This window comes from Sminthopsis crassicaudata, chromosome 1 (assembly GCF_048593235.1).
Source record: "Sminthopsis crassicaudata isolate SCR6 chromosome 1, ASM4859323v1, whole genome shotgun sequence".
Lineage (NCBI taxonomy): Eukaryota > Metazoa > Chordata > Mammalia > Dasyuromorphia > Dasyuridae > Sminthopsis > Sminthopsis crassicaudata.
The window spans coordinates 226846413-226868292 of NC_133617.1; the positions used below are offsets into that span (position 1 = coordinate 226846413).

The 21880-nt window shown below is 32.0% G+C and overlaps 1 protein-coding gene across 31 annotated transcripts in view; it reads left to right on the plus strand.

Annotated features, from left to right (window-relative positions):
- EPB41L3 (erythrocyte membrane protein band 4.1 like 3) overlaps window positions 1–21880 on the plus strand; it is a 349128-nt gene that overhangs the window by 184482 nt on the left and 142766 nt on the right. For all 31 annotated transcript variants that reach the window (XM_074275655.1, XM_074275428.1, XM_074275433.1 and 28 more), the window contains one exon: window positions 702–899. In XM_074275655.1, the coding sequence (XP_074131756.1) occupies window positions 846–899 (54 nt within the window). In that variant the 5' untranslated portion in view covers window positions 702–845. The remainder of the gene's footprint in view (window positions 1–701; window positions 900–21880) is intronic.

Sequence of the window (21880 nt, forward strand, 5' to 3'; positions counted from 1 at the left end):
ACATACACTTATAAATATGTTTCTTTACATGCATACAAATTTTATTTAGATGTTTTCAATCATATCTTACTTTTTATGTCCTCATGTGAGTTTTCTTAGCGAAGATACTGAGTAATTTGCCATTTTCTTTTCTAGAAGATGTGAAAACTAAGGTAGACGGGATTAAGTAACTTGTCCCATATTACACTGCTATTTAGTATCTGAAGCCAGATTTGAACTCATGAAAATGAATCTTCCTGACTCCAAATCCAGAATTCTATTTATTGTACCATATAACAGTCTTGCATATAAATATATACATATATGTATAAACATTTGCATATCTGTAGTATATATGTATGCCTAAATATACACATTGATATATACAGTAGTTATAAATGAATAGGATTTATTTTAAGGTCCTGTAGTATATAGTTACTATATAATGTCTTAAAAAAGACAACTATTGATATTTCATCCTTTTCTTATTGAATATTTCAGGATTTATGCTTGAAATAAAATGATTATTACTACATTGTGCCATTGCATGTACTTTGGGCAAAATTACGTGTATAATTAAATTCACCTGTATGTGGGTTTTTAATATATTTTCAATATTCTTACTTTTCTGTGAGAGGGAAAAACATGTTGTTGCCATAGTTATGCAGTATTATATTTTTTTCTTTTCTTGCAATTAAACTTTCCTTATTTGTTCTTCACAGGTCACTGACAAGGATCAGGAGTTTGCTGCAGCAGCTTCAAGACAGCTTGAGTATCAGCAGTTTGAAGACGATAAACTTTCCCAGAAATCATCTTCTAGCAAACTCTCTCGATCTCCTTTGAAGATTGTTAAAAAGCCTAAAAACATGCAGTGCAAAGTGATACTTTTAGATGGAACAGAATATCTCTGTGATGTTGAAGTAAGTTGTAATGGTTTGTTTTGGGGAACCAAAAGGATTGGGTAAGGAAGATTTTGGTCCAAGATTCTTGAATGAAGGGTAGTATTCATATAAAGCCTACTGAGTATAAGTATAGTTTATTTAAATTCAGGCAAATAATTTTATTTGCTTTACTTGTACTAGGGCATTTAGTTCTTGCTCAGAAACATACCTACAAAATAGCATCCTACAAAATGATTTGAGTTAATAGATTAAATGAAAGAAGCCTGAATTTTCATCTTTTCTTCATTTTAAACTGGGTAGTAAAGTTTTTTGCTAGATTTTGAAAATCAACTTATTTTCATATCTTCATTATAAGCATTTTATTTAAAGAACATGTTGCTCTGTGAATATTTTTGATCATAAATAACCATCAAATTAGTAGGATTCTGCCATATTTTGCACATGGAAGTTTTCTTATGCCTTGACCTACAAATGTACTTTTCTTAAATGTTGAGGTACTTTTAAATGTTTGCAAAGAAAAACAATATCATTTCAATGAAGGGCCTATCTGTAGTTTTTGCCAGAGATACAAGCAAGGAGAAGTTACTTCCAGGTAAATAACTTGGAATTCAAGTGAATATAAAAACATTTGTAGTCCCAAATTAACAGGGGCATTCATAATCATAGGCAAGGAGATTGATGTTTTGGTGGATTCTGGCATTTTGTCTTATTTTTCATCTTGAATTTACTTGCAATATATTTGGTGTTTTTCTTTGAGAAGGAAAAATATTTTTTTTTGGTCAATAAAATTATTTGGAATGAAACAGGGGTTGGGGAAAACTGCTTAGAACTAAAATCCCCTAAGGTTAAATGTTTAAAAACTTCAAGAATCTTCAAGTAGGGAATATTTTTTGGTCTATTGAAAAGCTTTTAGGTCAAATGGTCAGTGGGCAGTATCCTAATTATAACAGAACTTGTTTATATGTATGAATTAGTAATCTTTGATAAATGTTAATGGCTTTGCAACTGTTGATGCCAAGATAAATTGATATTATTACCAAAGTTATAAATGTCACAGGGCTCGGGATGTCCTTGTGGTAGAACATCCTTTTATGACTGATTGTGTTTATTCTTCTTGATCCATAGACAGAGAGTAATACTTAAAATGAATTAAATGAATTAAAATTAAATTAAGACTTTCCTAAAACTTTGTCCAATTTATGAAATAAGCTTTTTTTGCTGATAATCACGTGTTACAGAGATAAATTCTTTCTTTGTACATTCTACTTTATTAAATACTGTGTACTTTGAGGTAATATAGCATATAATATGTAATATTTATTATACTTTTCCACTACAGTTGAATGAGTAGTCTGGCTATGGAATTAAATTGTATCCTCTGAGGTCCTTGTCTGGCTAAATTAAGTTTTCTGTACTCCTATATTAGATATTCAATATTATGGCAAAAAGAAAATTGACTATATAATTTTATTAATTTACTCATTGGTGAGGACAAGATGAATTTTTTTGCAAAGAAAAAAATTGAGAATAATGTAGAATTATTTCCCCTTTGAGTTAGAAATAACTATCAAATTTCAGGAATGGAAATTATAAAAGATTTTTATATCATTATACTTGATTTGAACTTCTTATGTTAGAGAATCATAAATTCATAAGGATCTACACAAATAAGTAGTATCTTATAAATAGCTCCAGACTGGCAATTGGTATCTATGGATTTTAGCCCTGTCTGTCACTAATTAACTGTGGGATCTTGACAAAGTCAGTAATGTTTTCTGAGTCTCATTTTCCTTTTCTATGAAATGAAAAAACTTGGATAAATAATCTGAGAGATCTCTTCTCATTCACATAGAGTATAATTGGTTCAAAGCTTGTACTTAATTTTCATAAAAGGCCAGGATTAAATGACCACATCATAGGTCACACAATCAGTAGCAACAGTTGGACAAGAAGAACCTTTGATAAATGAATATTTATGTAAAAATAACTTAAAAGAATAGGCAGGAAAAGCAAACAGGGTTATGTAAATTTGCTAGAGTTACACCATTAGTAAATAGTAACTGAGGCCAGATTTGAACTTAGGAAGATGAGTTTTTTTCTGACATCAGGCATTATGCTGTACCCACTGCACCAGCTAGTTGGCACTATATAATATTTATATAGCTCTAATTATAAACACTCTCTACAGAAATGAATAGGGACTTAAGAAATTGGATAGATACCTCTAATGTTTGCACTATGCTAATACATTGAAAATAAAGAATTATTTGAAATAAAAACTCATTTGGGAACACAAAGATCTCAAGGAAAATGAGTGGAAAAAAGAATACTGTCTAAAATGAAAATGTATAAATTTTATATCTCTAGATGCTTACTTGCAGAAAATAGAGAAAGAGAAGATCAATAAATTGGGCTTGCAACTAAAAAATCTAGAAGAAGAACAAATTAAAACCCCTAATCAAATACTGAACTTGAAATTCTAAAAATAAAATTTGAGATCAATAAAACTGAAACTAAAAAAACTATTAAATTAATAAATAAACTAAGAGTTGGTTTTATGAAAAAACCAATAAAATAGATAAACCTTTAGTTAATTTGATTAGAAAAAGGAAGGAGGAAAATCAAATTGTTAGTCTTAAAAACGAAAAGAGGGAACTATCCACCAGTGAAGAGGAAACTAGAGCAATTATCAGAAGTTACTTTGTCCAGATTTATGCCAGTAAATTTGATAACCTAAATGAAATGGAGGATTACCTACAAAAATATAGATTGCCCAGATTAACACAAGAGGAAATAAATTACTTAAATGGTCCCATAAAAAAAAAAAATAGAGCAAGCTATTAATCAACTCCCTAAGAAAAATTCCCCAGGACCAGATGATTTACATGTGAATTCTATCAAAACATTTAAAGAACAATTAACTCTAATACTGCATAAACTATGTGAAAAAATTAGGGAAGGAAGGACTCCTACCAATTCCCTTTCATGACACAGACATAGTACTGATACCTAAACCAGATAGGATGAAAACAGAGAAAGAAAATTGTAGACCAATCTTCCTAATGAATATTGATGCAAAAATCTTAAGTAAAATCTTAGCAAAGAGATTATAGATAATTATCCTCAGAATAATACACCACAACTAAATAGGATTTATAAAAGGAATACAGAGCTGGCTCAATATTAGAAAAAACCATTAGCATAATTGATTATATCAATAACCAAATTAACAAAAAATTTTGATTTTTCCAATAGATGCAGAAAAAGCATCTGATAAAATCCAACACCTACTCCTATTAAAAACACTAGAGAATATAGGAATAAATGGACTTTTTCTTAAAATAGTAGCATCTATTTAAAACCATTAGTAAATATTATATATAATGGGGATAAACTAGAACTATTCCCCATAAGATCAGGGGTGAAAAAAGGTTGCCCACTATCACCATTGCTATTCAATATTGTATTAGAAATGCTAGCCTTGGCAATAAGAGAAGAAAAAGAGATTAAAGGAATTATCCCTCTTTGCAGATGATATGATGGTATACTTAGAGAACCCCAGAATATCAACCAAAAACTTATTAAAAAGAATTCAGAAATTTAACATAATTGCAGAATACAAAATAAATCCACATAAATCATCAGCATTCTTTTACATCATTAACAAAACCCAACAGCAAGAGATACAAAGAGAAATTCCGCTTAAAATAACTGTTGATAATATAAAATATTTGGGAATCTATCTACCAAGGGAAAGTCAGGAACTATATAAGCAAAACTACAAAACACTTTCCATACAAATAAAGTCAGATCTAAGCAACTGGAAAAAATATTAAGTGCTCTTGGATAGGTAGAACGAATATAATAAAGATGACTAACTTAAATTAATCTATTTATTTAGTGCTATACTAATCAAACTCCGAAGAAAATATTTTACTAAACTAGAAAAAACATAACAACAAAATTCATCTGAAAGAACAGAAGGTCAAAAATTTCAAAAGAATTAATGAAGAGAAAAGAAAATGAAGGTGACCTAGCTATAGCAGATCTAAAACTATATTATAAAGTAGCAGTCATCCAAACCATTTGGTACTGGCTAAGAAATTGAGAAGTTGATCAGTGGAATAGTTTAAATTCATAGAACAAAATGGTCAATGGCTATAACAATCTAGTATTTGACAAACCTAAAGGCTCCACCTTTTGGGATAAGAATTCACTATTTGACCAAAAACTGCTGGGAAAATTGGAAACTTGTATGGCAGAAAGTAGGCATAGACCCATATATAACACTGTATATCAAAATGAGGTCAAAATGGGTTCATGATCTAGACATAAAGAATGATACTATAAAGAAATTAGAAGAACAGAAGAGAGTTTACCTCTCAGAGTTGTGGAGGAGAAAAGAATTTGTGACCAAAGAAGAACTAGAGATCATTATTGATCATAAAATGGATTGTTTTGACTACATTAAGTTAAAAAGTTTTTATAAAAACAAAACAGACAAGATTAGAAGAGAAGCAGTAAACTGGCAAAACATTTTTACATCCAAAATGCCACATTTCTAAAATATATAGAGAATAGACTAAAATTTATAATAATTCAAGTCATTCTCCAATTGATAAATGTTCAACGGATATGAACAGACAATATTCAGGTGAAGAAATTGAAACTATTTGTAGCCACATGAAAAGGTGGTCCAAATCACTATTGATCAGAGAAATGCAAATTAAGACAATTCTGAGATACTATTATATACCTCTCAACTTGGCTAAGATGACAGGAAAAGATAATGATGAATGTCGGAAGGGATGTGGGAAAACTGGGACACTAATACATTGTTGGTGGAGTTGTGAACAGATCCAACCATTCTAGAGAGCAGTTTGAAACTATGACCAAAAATTATCAAACTGTGCATACCCTTTGATCCATCAGTTTTTCTGCTGGGCTTATATTTCAAAGAGATATTAAAGAAGGAAAAGGGACCTATATGTGCAAGAATGTTTGTGGAATCCTCTTTGTAGTGGCAGGAAACTGGAATTTGTATGGATGCCCATTAATTGGAGAATGGCTGAATAATTTGTGGTATATGAATGCTATGGAATATTATTATTCTATTAAGAAATGACCAGCAGAATGAATACAGAGAGGCTTGGAGAGACTTACATAAATTGATGCTGAGTGAAATGAGCAGAACCAGGAGATCATTATACACCGCAACAAAATGACTATACAGTGATCAATTCTGATGGATGTGGCTCTCTTCAACAATGAGATGATTCAAACTAGTTCACTTGTGCAGTGACGAAGAGAGCCATCTACACTTAGAGAACCATGGGGAAAAAGTGTGGAACACAACATAACATTCTTACTCTCTCTGTTGTTATTTGCTTACATTGTTTTCTTTCTCAGTTTTTCTTTTTTTTTCCTTCTTCATCTGATTTTTTTTGTGCAACAAGATAACTGTACAAATATGTATACATATATGGGATCCAACATGTATTGTAACATATTTTATATTTATTGGAGTACCTGCCAGCTAGGGGAGAGGGTGTGGGGGTAAGGAGGTGAAAATTTGGAACAAAAGATTATGCAAGGGTCAATATTGGAAAAATTACCCATAATAATGCTTTGTAAAAACTTTAAAAACCCAACATTATAAAAATGAGTAACTTTTTTCCTATTCATGTGTTATAATAACTTTTTATTTTTTAAATATATGCAAAGATAATTTCCAATATTCACCCTTGCAAAACTCTGTGTTCCAAATTTTTCTCCCTCCTTCCTTTCCCCTAGACAGCAAGTAATCCAGAATTGGTTAAATATGTACAGTTCTTCAAAACATATTTTGACATTTATCATTCTGCACAAGAAAAATTAAATCAAAAAGGAAAGCAAATGAGAAAGGAAAGCAAGCAAACAACAACAATGAAAAAATGCAAATACTGTGTTGTGATGTACATTCATTCAGTCCCCACAGATCTTTTTCTGGATGGAGATGGCTTTACATCATAATTCCATTGGAATTGGCCTGAATCACCTCATTGTTGGAAAGAACCAAGTCCATCAAAGTTGATCACATAATCTTGTTTGTTGCTTGTATAATATTCTCTTGGTTCTACTCACTTAGCATTACATTAGTTCATGTAAATTTCTGCAAGCCTTTCTGAAATTAGTCTGCCGATCATTTCTTATAGTTCAATAATATTATTATATTACAAAAATGAATAATTTTAAAGACTTTATTTTGAATAACAGAATTTGTGATTCTAGATCATTAATGTTAAACCATCTTACCCATCTCCTGAAAGACAAAAAGGCTATGTATATACAATCTGAGACATGCAGTTTTGGGGTAACTTATGTGGGAAATAACTTTTGTTTAACTATAAATATTTGTTTAAAATGGTTTTCTTTTTCTTTCAAAGGAGGAGAATTTGAGAGGAAGACAAAATACATGTTAAATGAAAAAAATAAAATCATGAGAAATTAATGCAGATATATGATTCTTGGTGCCATGCCCCATTGATAAGTAGTCAATGATTAGGAAAAGAAGCATCAAAAGAATTGCAAACTATAAATGATTATATAATAATTCTGAGGTTTCGTGGCACAGAAAACAAATTGGTAATTTCAAGTAAATTTCAACAATCAGGGCTTGACAGACTGTGGAAACAGAAGCACAGATGCATTGTTAGTGGAGCAGTGAAATAATCCAGACATTCTGGATTTTAATTTGAAATTATTCAAGATAGGTAAATAAGCTTTTCACTCTGTGGAAGTCAGAAATAAGTTCAGAATATAGCAAAGTATTTATAGCAATACTTTTTGTTGTAGCAAATAACTGATTATAAAATTCATAGCCGAATGGTATAGAAAACTATGACATTAATGTAGTGAAATATTATTGTACAGTAAGAAATGATGATTGTGAGGAATTCAGAAGCATGGAATCATTTAGGCAAAATTAAAAGAGTAACATGCAAAATAACTACAATTGTAGTTGAATCTTACAGAAGCAAAAATAAAATCCTAGAAAACATGTTTTTTCATGACAGAGGTTTGGGGAACTCCTACAACAGAAAATGGTGTACATTGCTGGACACAGTTCACATTGGATGTTTGCACTTAATTTGCTTAATATTTTGTTTTTCTCTTCCAAGAAGAGTAGGAAATACTATGGTATATGGACAAGTCATTCCAAAAATAGTTTTAAAAAAACTAGTCTTGTGCCAGATGATACTAATGTATCATTAGTAAATATCAGAACTAAAAATTTCAGAGTGAATCAGAATTTGAGTAGACTGAAGCACTTCTATTTGATAATTCTTAGGCTAAATTAGTACTAAGAATGACTCAAATTTAGGTACATTTTAAATTCAGTCTGTTATAGATCTAGACATCCAGGACTGGGTCTCTTGAGAGGAATTTCTAAAACTTATGTGGACTATATTTCTTGACACCAATAGCTGTCAATCTTTAGAAACCAAGTAGGATTGGATGCCCATGGTGCATTTAACTTTGTGATTTGTTTTAAAATATGCAGTAAAGGATTATAAAGGCAATTACCTTGTGCTTTGTCTTGTAGGTGATTTAATTATTTGTGCAAAAAATATGTTTCAATTTTGTCTGTCTCTTTTAATAGAATGAATGGGGAAACAATCCCATTTACAAATTTTACATCTCTTGTAGCAGCTTAATTAAAACTCTTATCAATTCCTTTTGAAGGTTTTGGTTCAGAAACTAATAGGGCAGCCATAAGCCAGAATCATGGCCAGCAAAAATGGCTGTTTCTGTCCAAATCCAGTGAATTAATTAATTCATATAGTAGATATTTATTGAACCCCTCTTATGTGCAAGCATTGTGTTTTGATTCTGTGAAATTATCTGAATTTTTTTCCAGAAACATTTTACCATTTCAAATCTTTCATCTTTTCATAGGTGAAATGCTTTATCAGCTAAAGGAAGATATCTTTCATCTATCTATCTATCTATCTATCTATCTATCTATCTATCTATCTATCTATGTATATATATATAACTGTATTGCTAAGTCTTTATCTAGAAAAAATCAGAGCAGTAGAGAATTTGCTAGGTTGAAGAAAATTGGAAAATTGTAATTAACTTTATTTCTGTGTATGATGACGCTTAGGAATAACAATTGGAATGCCTTACATGTTAAGCCTTTTAAAATATATTCTCATTTCCTTAACATCTCCAATATTAAATCTGTTGCCCAGGGGTGTAGGAATCATCTTGATCTGTATTCATTACGGTTTTGACTAACAAACACAGACCATTTTGATGAAAATGATTGCTAGAGTGTACAGATTTTCATTTTTAAAAAGTAATTAACTTTAATATTTTGCAATTAGTGTGTATATATAGCGTATTAAATACTTTAAACTCATAACAAAGTTGAGAATTAAAGCATATATGTGAGGAAACACAAATGACTAAGACTCTGAAGTACATTAAAATGCTAATTTAAATGTTCTGGGCTTTAATTTTCAAAGCTTGAGTGACTTTTGATCTTAAGTGCCAGGTGTTTTGTCAAGCGCTGCATCAATGTATAAATAAATTGGATTTCTTTTTTTTTTTTTTTAATTTACCAAAATTTTTTTCAGGTGGCTTGGCCTGAAGTTCAGAATTAAAAGTTTAATTTGTAAAACTGTGAGTTCAAAAGATTTGGTTATTAATACTTAGCATTTAATTGGTACTCCATAGGAGCAATTTGTTTTTAACTAACATTTATGTTACATTATTTGGAATGACAGCAGTGTTTTCCTGATAAGAGTTTAATCTGGAAGGTTTTTTATAAGCAAATCACTCTCAGAGAAGTAGCTTGGTGTAATAGGCAGAATCAATAGAGCATGTCAGATCTAATAGAGTGGAGAGTATCAGGAAAGTCTGAATTTGAGTTCCCAACAAGCTGTATGATAAAATAGACAGGCTTCTCAATGACCTATCAACTCTTTTAAGTCAGAGAAGGCATCAATCTGTATTTGTAGGTGAAATTTCTTCTTCAGGAGTTCTGTTTAACAATAAAATTACATATTCACTGTCTCTCTGTTTCTGTCTGTCTCTATCTTTGTCTTTCTGTACTTGTATATATGTGTGTCTTTTGTCTCTTATTATATTGTTAGATTATTCATGATATATTTTATTTATTTTTAGTATAGCTTTTTATTTACAAGATGGTATAATTGGTAATTTTTGGGTAATTTTTCAGCATTGACCCTTGGAAAGCTTTCTGTTCCAACTTTTCCCCTTCTTCCCTCCATCCCCTCCCCTAGAAGGCAGGTAGACCAATACATGTTAAATATGTTAAAGTATATGTTAAATACAATATATGTATACATATCCATACAGTTATTTTGCTGCACAAGAAAAATCAGACTTAGAAATAAGGTAAAAATAATCTGAGAAGGAAATTAAAAATGCAAGCAGACAAAAACAGAGGGAGTGGAAATGCTATATTGTGGTTCATACTCATTTTCCAGAGTTCTTTTGCTGGATGTAGTTGGTTCTCTTCATTATTGAATAAATGGAACTGATTTGGTTCATCTCTTTGTTGAAGAGAATCTTGTCCATCAGAAACTGATCACATGATATGTTTTAAATCACACATCGTATATCTTCAATTAACAGTGTTTTATGCATTGTGTACTTGTATGAATGCAAACACACATTCTAAGTCATCTGTATTTGTATATATTTACCTGTAACATTATTAGGTCATTAATGATATAAACTGTAATAAGTATCATCTAATAAGTATCATCTTTATCTTTAATGAGTACAGTGCTTTATACATAACCACAAAGTTAAATAATATGCATATACATATATACCTGGATTTTAGTTACACACTACTTTCCTAGAAGCCATTAATCAAAAAACATTAATACTGTTCTTTTAAGTTACTCCAATAAGCATTTATATGCTTAGGCACATGTGCTAAGCACTAAGGATAAAAAAGAGGCAGAAAATAGTTGCTACCCTAAGGGGCTCACAATCTATGGGAGAGATAGCAAGCTAATACATATGTACAAATAAGCTATGTGTCAGAATAATGGGAAGTAAGAGTATTGATATTAGAATTAAGAAGTATTGGGGAAGGCATCATAGGTATTATAGGAGGGGTTAGGGGTATCAAGAGAAAAATGCAACAACATCTACCCTTTAGGAATTTAGTCTTTCCAAGGAAATAAGGTGCACATATGCAAGTAAATACAAGGACTGTATACAGCAAATACAAAATAATCAATATGTATACATTAGAAAGCTAATAGATGCTCTAATAGGCCCTGGAAATGCAAATAAAAAGAATGAAACAATACCTTTTTTTCAAGGACATAAGGAATGCATGAAATATATAGCTAATGGACTTTGAAGAAACCTAAGGATTCTAGGAAGGGTAAATCTGTTAAAGGGCTAGGGTAAGAAATCAAAACAAATGATCAGGTTTTTTGTGGTTTATATTCATTGAACAATATATACAATTTAATAGATCATTCCCAGCCTCCTGTTTTTCCACAGTCTTTCCCTTAAAATATTGCCAATTTTCATGATGTGAAAGTTTGTGTGTGTGTGTGTGTGTGTGTGTGTATATCTATATCTATATCTATATCTATCTATCTATCTATCTATCTATCTATCTATATATATATATACATATACATAGAGACATATGCCCACAGTTGAAAGGGATTTCAGAGGTAATTTTATAAACAAGGAAATTTAGAGTCCAGGGAAGTTAAATGGCTTGCCTAAATTATATCTAAAATTATTTTAATTCAGTCATCATACTATTAATATTTTGGAAGAAGATTTTGATTGTTCATTTATAGTGAGCAATTTTAATTCAGTTATTAGAAGTATGAAACATAAAAATTAAAATATTCTGTACATCAGAGGTCAATTTACTATAGTCTATAATAGAATTAGAATTTTCTGTAATATTCCTGAAGACTTGGCAACCAGACTTTATTTGGAATCCTCCAATAATCAAATATAATATCTGTTTTGTTAATTGCAAGTTTTAAGAAGGATACGACACAGAAAACTCCAATATATAAGTTAAATTGTGAATAGATTTACATATTTCTGGAGATGTTCAATAAGAGACTGAATACTGAGAATTTGATTCAAATAATATTTTCTACTCGAGTACTTCCCTTTTAATTTTAGTTGCATTGATTTTTATGTAAGTTTTTTAAATTGAAAAAATTGAATTTCAATTTCAATTCAAATTTTTCAGTTCATATAATTTTAAAAAATCTTTTGTGTCTTCATATCTCTTAGTAAAGAATACTCTCCTCGGCCATAGATGTGGAAGTCACCCTATCTATTTCTCATCTAATTTTTTTGTAATAGATATCCTTTTCCAATTAAGATAGATTGTGAGATCAGGAGAACTATATTATTGAATACTATGTTAGGAACTCTGTATGCTCTTTAAAATTATTATCTCATTTGGTCCTTACAACTCTTAAGAGATAGATCCCTCTCTTGTAGAAGAGCAAATTATGGCAAATAGAGGTTAAGTGAACTGATTAAGTTCCTATAGATAAATGAATGTATGAGGCTGGATTTGAACTTAGGTCTTCTCAACTCCAGGACTGATACTCAACCCACTGAGCCACCTAGCCACTAATACTAATTTGTTTTTTTTTTTTTTTAATCAAACTTATAGTATAATTTTAGGTCTCAAGATATTTATCTTCCATTCTCATCATTTTCATTATTTCTCTTGACATCCTAAGTACAAAAGGGTACCTCTAAATATTATTATTTATGTTATTATAAAATTAAAGTTTTTATTTGTCAATGCTTTTCCTCTCTAAACTGGAACATTTTCAAATGAGCATGAAGACTATTATGAGATTTCATATGATTCTTGACTGATAGACTTGGAAATTTTATCCTAGAAAAGAAAAAATTAAGAACTTATGTCCTCCTGACTCCAGAGCCGGTGCTTCATGGTGCTCTATCCACTGTGCCATCTAGTTGCCCCCTTAATTTATGTTCATGCATAATGATAATACAAATGCAGAATGCTAACTTTGGTTTTTATTATTGTTATTTTTACTATAAAATTAAATATCTAACTTATCAATGCTCTGCCTCAAATATAGTCCCTTGGACCTAGCTCATTTAATCTGACAATGGTGACTTCATTGTGAAGAAGGGCAGGGGAAAAGATGTTTAAAAAATGTTGGAAAATATAACTTTTTTATATTTTCAGAAAACACAGATGATTATATATCTTAAATACTTTTTCCAAAAGAAAGTTAAAGCATGGTAGCTGTGATGAACATTCAATTACATTACAAAAGAAAAAAAAAAAAGAAGAAAATGATTTATGCTAATCAGAAATGATTGATCACTGTCCAGTCAGATTACCAACCAGTCGAAACAAAGGTCAAAATTGATTTTAGATTAGTAACAAGAATAAATAATGAGAGGAATTTTTCATATATGAAATATATGAAAAATTATTGTAGTTTCAAATTGACCTTTTATAATGCACAGCTGAAAAGATTAAAAAGAAGCCACAAACCTATTTCACTTGATCTTCTTGTCTACAAAAGTGTGGCTAGATTAAAATATAGACACATGTATAAAGCTTTTATAAAGGAAGATGGTGGAAGATTAACAAGCAATATCCACCTTCAAAACAATGAAAAGCAGTGGAAATAAAAATAAGTCTTTAGAAAGCTTGGAATAGTACCTACTTGAACTGTATCAGTTTTGAGAGCATTCATGGATGAAATTTGCAGGAGGCTAAGAGATGGACAATAGAATATTTTTCTTCATTTCGGCCCTAATGCTTCAATTTTTAATATGCTATTAAAGATGAAATGATTCCCTTTGTCAAAGGCACATCAAGGAAATTTTTGCTGGAGATATTTTTCTCCCATATTTGTGGCCCATATCAATGATTCTCCATTTTCTTCTATCATACTGTTTCTTAATATTACTAGGCTTGATACAGCCATAAGCTCTGACTAGGATAGAGACAACTTCATTATTAAAGAAGGGTTTTTGATTGGATGGAATGGTTTCTAAAAATTCATATTACGTAGTTAGTAGAGACTTCAGTTAAATGGACAGGTCTCTCACATAAGTCAGTCAGATAACACTAATTTAAATATCATATGAAATTGAGCACTAGGGATCAAGTTGATCTTTGTGCAGTTGACATAAAAATGAAAACAGGATACATGCATCTGTGGAAAGTGCCTATGAACAGGAAGCTACTTGATCCACTCTTTTTGACTATTTCTTTTTATGTTGTATTAATTTGAATTAAAAATAAAAGTCAAAAGGCAGTAGTATTGGAAAACTTGTTGTATTGAGATATGGGTGTTTATATAGTTGCAGGGGAATTTGACAAACAGTGTAGTGTTTAAAACTTTCAAAAATAATTATATCAAAGTATTTCTAGAGGATTATGAAAATCATCTTGATTTTGCTATAACTAGCATTTTGACCAGTTCAATTTCTTATTAATTTATCTTGTATCTATCTAACATTTACTAAGCTGCTGCTTTGTTTAGGGGAGCATGGCATTCCTCATGGAAACATAGAATGAAAGAGGACCAGGTTACTGTCCTAGATTAACTTAAAAGGACATCCATATGAAGTAGCTATAAAATTGGTTTTTCTCCCAAAGTTGTTATGACCTAGTTCTCTACTCAGTAGAGCAGACATTTTATTTTTTTTCCTTGAATGGAATAAGTATTCTTTTATGTCTTTTAGTTTGAATTTTTTTTGCTTCTATCTCATATCAGGAAATTTCAGATATTTATGATTTGGAATTCTTTAGATCTGAAGGTTTTTAATTGCTTATTACCATTTAGGTTAGGTTGCTATTTCACAGGAAAAGAAGGGGGAAATATCTCAGTAATTTCAGTACATCCCTTGTTTATATAGTTTGGATATAAAAATAAAATATGGAAAGAGGAAAAATCACTTACATATATTATAATGAAGTATTTCTATGTTTAAAATGGTGTGGACTGAAATAATATAGATTAATTTTCTAAATTTGGAGGTAATACAGGTAGCTAGAGGAAAACTTGTATTTATAAAATCTGCCAGAGATTTAAAATTATTATTTGACTGATAGGATGTTTAGGAGAAAGGATGCTTGTCATTTCTCTTAAGTTATTGAATTTTTCTTTGTTAACTCATTTGTTCCAAAAGCAAATACATGTTAGGAATTTTTGTTAACTAAATATATCTCAAAAGCTGCTAGGTAGATGGATAGAATGCTGGATAGAAGGGTGGGCCTAGAGTTAGGAAGAAGTGAATTCAAATCTGGCCTTAAACACTAATTGTATAACCGTGGGCAAGTCCTTATCTGCAAAATGAGCTGGAGAAGAACATAGCAAACCAAAGAGTTTAATATGACTGCAAAATAACTGAAGCACAAAAAATATATCTCAAATTGTTAAAACATTAGGTTTAATTTATGTTTCAAGTCATTAATGACCTTTAGCTATGGATGACATTTGTCCTGCTACCCTTCAGTAGTGTCCCTTGGATTCTTCTATTTGTTAATTTTCCTGCTTCTAGATTCACCCAACTTGGGAACTAGAGAATAAAGTTGTAGTGTGGGTAGAATTTGATTAGAGATGGGGGTGGGAGGAGGAGAGAGAATCATATATACATTTTTGTTGTTGTATATTTTCTGCAGATATTCTGACAAGCTGTATCTTTATTTTTCTCTGATAATGATGAATAGACCCAATCTTGGGAATCACATTACAATACTTCAAAGTACATGAATAAATATGAAAAAAGTAAAAAGAATGCATGTTGTGTGATTCGATGCTTGAAGTCACAGTTAAAGAACACAAAACTTTTGTGAATTATACACAATTACACTTTGCTAGAACATCAGATTGTTACTTGTCTTTTGCCATTAGAAATCAAATGTTTTATATTTGCTTTCAAAATCAGAAAAAAGCTAAATCTCATTTTGTTTATATTAAAGCTTTAGAATCTTTCCCTTTATACTTGTAGGATAATAAATAATCATTTTTGAACCATTAACAGGCACTGTATTAAATGCTTACAAATATCTCATTTCATCCTTAACAACAACAAAACTGGAAGGTATTTTACAGTTGAGGAAAACCAAAGCAAAAAAGAGATTACGTGACTTGTCTAAGGTGAAAGAAATAATTAAGAGTCTGAGACTGAGTTTGGGTTTAGGTCTTCCTTAGTCTAGGCTCTGGGCTCTATCCTCACTACTTCACTCCCCAACCAAACTCCTTAACTAAGACCTTACATGGTTGTAATTTTAGTTCTCTCAAAGTCTCCTAAGCTATATCTGAAGCAGTCAAGATTTTTTTTTCATTCTTTGATTTGTCTAGTTCCTTCATTTAATTTGAATACCCTGCCATGGAAAATGAACTGAAATGTACTCTTTATTACATGGAGATGATGTTCATTCAGAAAGACAAAGCTGTTGATTTGTTTTACACACACACACACACACACACACACACACACACACACACATGCACACATGCATGTGTGCTCTCTCATTTAGCAATATGTATCACCTCCAAATTTAAAAAATTAATCTCTCTCTATATATTATCCTTTCCTTTATGAAACAAGAGATGATTTTGGCTATTATTTATATAAGTTTATTATGGTGTGTTATGCTATATTTATATTTATTCTATATTTTATATTATTTATGCCATATTATGCTACTATATTTTACATTATACTCCCATACTGTTATTTATACTAATTTATTGCATTATATTATATTATACTATATTATATTATTATGTCATATACTAGATTTATTTTATAATAGCATATTAACTTTACTATTATGTTATTATGTTATATATTATACTATATTATTTATAACAGATTTATTGAATAATAGCATAATACTATTTCTTGGTTAAAGCCATTCTTCCATTGATACTACTTAAGTAAAATGCCATTTTTCAAAAAAATATTTTATTTTAAAATGAAGGTTATACTCAGGAAGATTTTATGTCATGGTTGTGTGTTAGACTTTACATAGTTTATGACTGAGGAATGTATAGGAACATAAAATAGGTTATAGCAAATGTGCCTGCTGGTAGCAATAGATAAAAGATTTGGTTCAAACATAAACCATACTTAAATTGGCTAAGTGGCCTCATAAATTTCCCAAGCCTTTGTAGAATACTGTGACTCTTGTTTTTATATAAAGATTCCACATAGAGCTTGAACTTCTTTCCCAATGTACATTTTGTGATGTCTTTTAAAAAAAGTTTATTTTTAAAATAGATCGTAAACAGATTCTACTGGATTCCACAAAATAAAATCGTTTGTGATTTTATAGGATGAATTACTAAATGATGCCCCATTTAAAGAAACTATGAAGTAAATCATCTTTTACAATAGTGTTCTTTCCTAGAAACCTTAAAGGCATCAACACAATTTTGGTACTTTTGGACATTGTGCTGTTATTTATTTATTTCATGGTTGTGTAGTTCAAGATATATTTATAAAAATTAGAAAGACATTTCTGACATTTGAAACTGTGAGGTTAAAAGGTCTAATATTAAGAAAAATATATCTCATTGTGTAAATTAGGTAATTTGGAAGATCTTTGAGCCCCCCACCCTGAGTTCCCATTTAATAAATTATCATTCCATTATACCATCCATTAAATCCTATTATATTATGATGAAGTAACTCCAAATTGCTATTATTATTGTGCTCTAATTTTGGCTTATAAAACATTTGTGATAAATGAACCATCTACTAGTTATGTTCCGGTAATTTTCCTCAAAAACCACATATAGTATCCTATTTACTGTAAGCCCATTGGCCTGTTAATGGTGTGAGTAGGGAGTGTATTCAAAGTGTTTGGGACATTTTGTTAAATTTTGTTAAATTTTTGGGAAAAGGTAGTAATGAGTCTTTCTATGTACCAAACGTTTGTGATTATTTTTCTGGTATGTATATCATTTAAAAATTAACTTTAATACAGTACTTCCCTTAACTATCCATTTGGATGTTTTTGCCTTGAAATTGAGGTTTTTTTTTTCAAACTTTTCATATTGGTAATTTATATGAGGTACTCATTTAGAAGAGTGGACAGTTTTGTTAAAGGGGAAAGGAAGTTATTTATTTTGAATGTTAAAACAAAACAAAATACCTGTGAGTTCTTGATCATCAATTTTATTTATATGGTTATTGTCAAGTTCTTGAATTGTAAAGGTCCAGTCATCTCTAAGTTATCCTTGGGGACTGCCGTCTCAACTCAATCCCAGACTTGACTCTTCTTCCTCCAGAGTGGCGTCCCAACACTGTCCCAGAGTAGACTACTTCTCCGGGCCCAATGTTGTCTTCTTTTATCCTCGCGGAGATTGTAGTGAGAATTCAACGAGGCTTGTGAGAAACACTTCAACCAATGAACTTGCTCCCTCAGAATTCCACAAGTGTAAACTCCCTTTAGAGGCCTGAACCAAAGGTATGAATTCTGAGCCAGAGACAACCTGAGTTCTCACCTTGCTATCCTAACATCTCCCCCTTTCTTTTGATTTAGAACATAGGGTGGTCATGACCTTGAAACATAAATCCATCAATATGGGAAGTATTACACATAATTACATAAATTACATAAACATATAGAAGTGATGTAACAAATAACATAAATTGAGAATTTATAAATGTCCATTGTCCATTAGTCTCATCTTGTGTTAGAAAATCCAATGATACCTGCTGCTTTTAAAGTTCTTTAACAGTCTTCTTATTAGCCATGTTCTTTCAGTGTCAGGTATTTCTTAGATTTTCTCCTTTGTTTTGAGGTCTTTCTCTTTTTCTGTCTCTCTCTGATGGACAAGGCAAATACAACTTGTTGGCACTCATCGATTCCTTCTCCATCTGAAGAAATACAAGCAAATCCTCTCCTCCATGCAGTTAACCTATCTGGTCCCTTCCATTCACCATTTTCTGGGCCTCTCTACATCATCTGGTAATTATCTAAAGACAGTGGAGCTGCTTGCACTGGACACTGCCCTTCTGGTGGGTTATAAAACCTGTCTGCCGGAGCCAGTGCATCTTTGTCAAAAATTAGAAAATTAATGGTATAGAGAACTAAATTTAGAAGTTATCTAGGGTTACCTGTGGTTCCCCCTTTCTTTTGTTTTTGGAGGAGTATCTTAATGTCTCTGTTTCTTCTCTCTACTATTACCTAACCTTGTGGATTAAAAGGTTATACTGGGCACAAAAGTGCGCAAAATGTTTAGAAGAATATGCAGGTCCATTATCTGTTTTTATTTATTGTGGCACACCTATAATTGCAAATGCTTGGATAAGGAATTCAGTGACCACTTGGGCTGCCTCTTTTGACGTTGGCACTGCAAAAGTGAATCCTGAAAAGACAGACGACCAAAAGATTTATAATGGGTCACATCCATTTGCCAAATTTCATTGGGTCTCAAACTATGAGGATTCTTCCATGGAGGGAGTGTAGGAGCGTGGAAAGGAAGGCAAGCTATACAGATTTTTACTATGCTCCTAGCTTCCTCTCTTGTTATTCCAAATTGTAAAGCTCAAGCAGCCTGATGATATTTAGAATGAGAGATATTCTTGTGCTTCCTAAAATAAAGGAGTACTGGCTAACATAGTTCAAAGGCTATCTGCCTTTGAATTTCCATCAAAAATAGGACCTGGAAGTCCACTATGTGAGTGGACATGCAAGATATAAATCTTGCCTGGATGCTTTCTCACTTGCTCTTGAAGTTCCTTAAAGAGCTGATAAATATTAGAGGCTGCAAATTTTATTTGGGCTGTGGCAATTCTTTGTACTACACCTACTGAATAGGCTGAATCAGTCTATAGGAAGAAGAGTCTTGCCAGGAGATTGAATTGAGACAGCAGATCTCCTCCCAGAGAGCTCACTTAATGGCTTTTAATAAAATTCTAGCCACAAGCACTGGGTAAGGAGTAAGGCTTTGTTCTGGTTGTGCTGGGAGGTTCTCCCACTTTATCATACTGTCTCCTTGATGAAAGACTGCTGTGGGTGCCTCTTATGTAGCAAAAACTGATATTTCCAAGGGTTTTTGAGTGACTCTTCCAACCACATTGGATAAAGCCAGTTCAGCTTCTCTCAAGTCTCTTGGTCTTCTTTTGTAAGCTGGCGTGGTGAATTTAAAGCACTGTTTCCCCTTAAAATGTCATATAGAGGTTGCAGTTGATTGGTAGTTAAGCCTAACACTGGACGCATCGATTGGATATCTCCTATTAATTTTTGGAAATCATTTAAGGTGTCCAACTTCTCTGTTCTTAAAGAAAGCTTTTGTACTGTGAGTGTCTTAGGATATACTTCATATCCTAAATATTGAAAAGGAGCATGTCTTTGAATTTTTTCTGTAGCTATGTGCAGTTTGTAGTACTTTAGTGTTTCCGTGGTCTTTTGTAGACATTCTTCTAACATTTGTTCCTCAGGTGCACATCCCAAAATATCATCCATATAATGTAACAATATTACTTTTGGAAATGCTTTTCTCACTGGAGCAAGAGCAGTAGCAACATACATTTGGCACATAGTAGGGCTGTTTTTTCATTCCCTTTGCAAACCTGTCCATTTATATCTTTTATAAGGCTCAGCCAAATTAACACTAGGCACTGAAAAAGCAAATCTTTTCATATCCTCCTTATCTAGAGGGATAGAATAGAAACAATCCTTAATGTCTATAACCCAAAGAGGTCATTCTCTTAGCAACTGAGTAGGAGATGGAAGTCCAGGTTGAAGAGTTCCCATAGTTTCCATCTGTTCATTTACTCTTTTTAGATCAGTTAACATCCTCCATTTCCCAGATTTCTTTTTCACCACAAATACTGGGGAATTCCAAGGACTTAGAGAAGGCTGCAAGTGTCCTTGGTCAAGTTGTTCTTGCACTGTGTCTAATAAAGCCTGAATTTTATCACTTCTTAAGGGCCACTGTTCTACCCACACTGGTGAATCAGTCTTCCACTGAATAGGAACCGGTGAAAGTGCAGGTAGGCCTTCAACAGCAGCCCTGACTAAAAAGCCGAAGTGTTATTTGTAATCCTATCTTCTGTAAAATGTCTCTTCCCCACAGATTGATGGGGATTTTTTCAACCACAAAAGGTGTAAAAAAAAATCCTGTTTCACCTTCAAATATCCATCTCAAAGGCCTAGCACTAACTTCTGCTGCTATTGATCCTCCTACCCCAGACATGTAGGTGTCTGCTTTAATCTTTGGCCAGTGACTGGGCCAATTGGCACCTCTAATAACTGTATGACCTGAACCCGTGTCTACCAATCCTTCAAATGGTATTCTAGTTATATAAATAGTAAGCATAGGTCGGTCAGCTGTCACAGCTGTTGTCCAATATATTCCTGGATTTTGTTCAATGGAGTCAGAATCTGGGCGACTGTCACCAGTTTGCTTATTAGGGGTATGTAACAATAAGCCTGATGCTACTACTTCTCCTGGTTGATAAATCACACGTTGTCTACCTGTGTTAGTGACTGGGATATTAGCTACACGTTCTCCAGTCTCCCACATCAGTGTATGGATGGACACTGTTTTGTAGGCACTCTCAGAAGGTGAAATGGTCAAGTCTACTGTGCCTGGAGGCAAAGGATCCATAGGCTGAACAGGAACAGATTTCACTTCTCCAGGGAATATCTCAGTAGTCTCTACTGCATACAACTTTATTTTTCCTAATGGCAATCCCATTCTTCCATCTGAGTGCCTTTTAGCTGATTGATCATCTCTTAAATTTCTCTGGATGTAATCTCTACTGCCATCATGCCCCACTTGGGGGCTGAAGCTGGGCCCCACCTCTCATTTCCCTGGGTCAATCTACATTCGGAGGCCCAGTGGAGACCCTTGTGGCATTTTGGACATGGCATTTTAGGTCTTCTCTCACCCTGTCTTCTGACTCTATCTCCATATTAACACTGAGCTCTTAGATATCCAAGTTTTCCACAA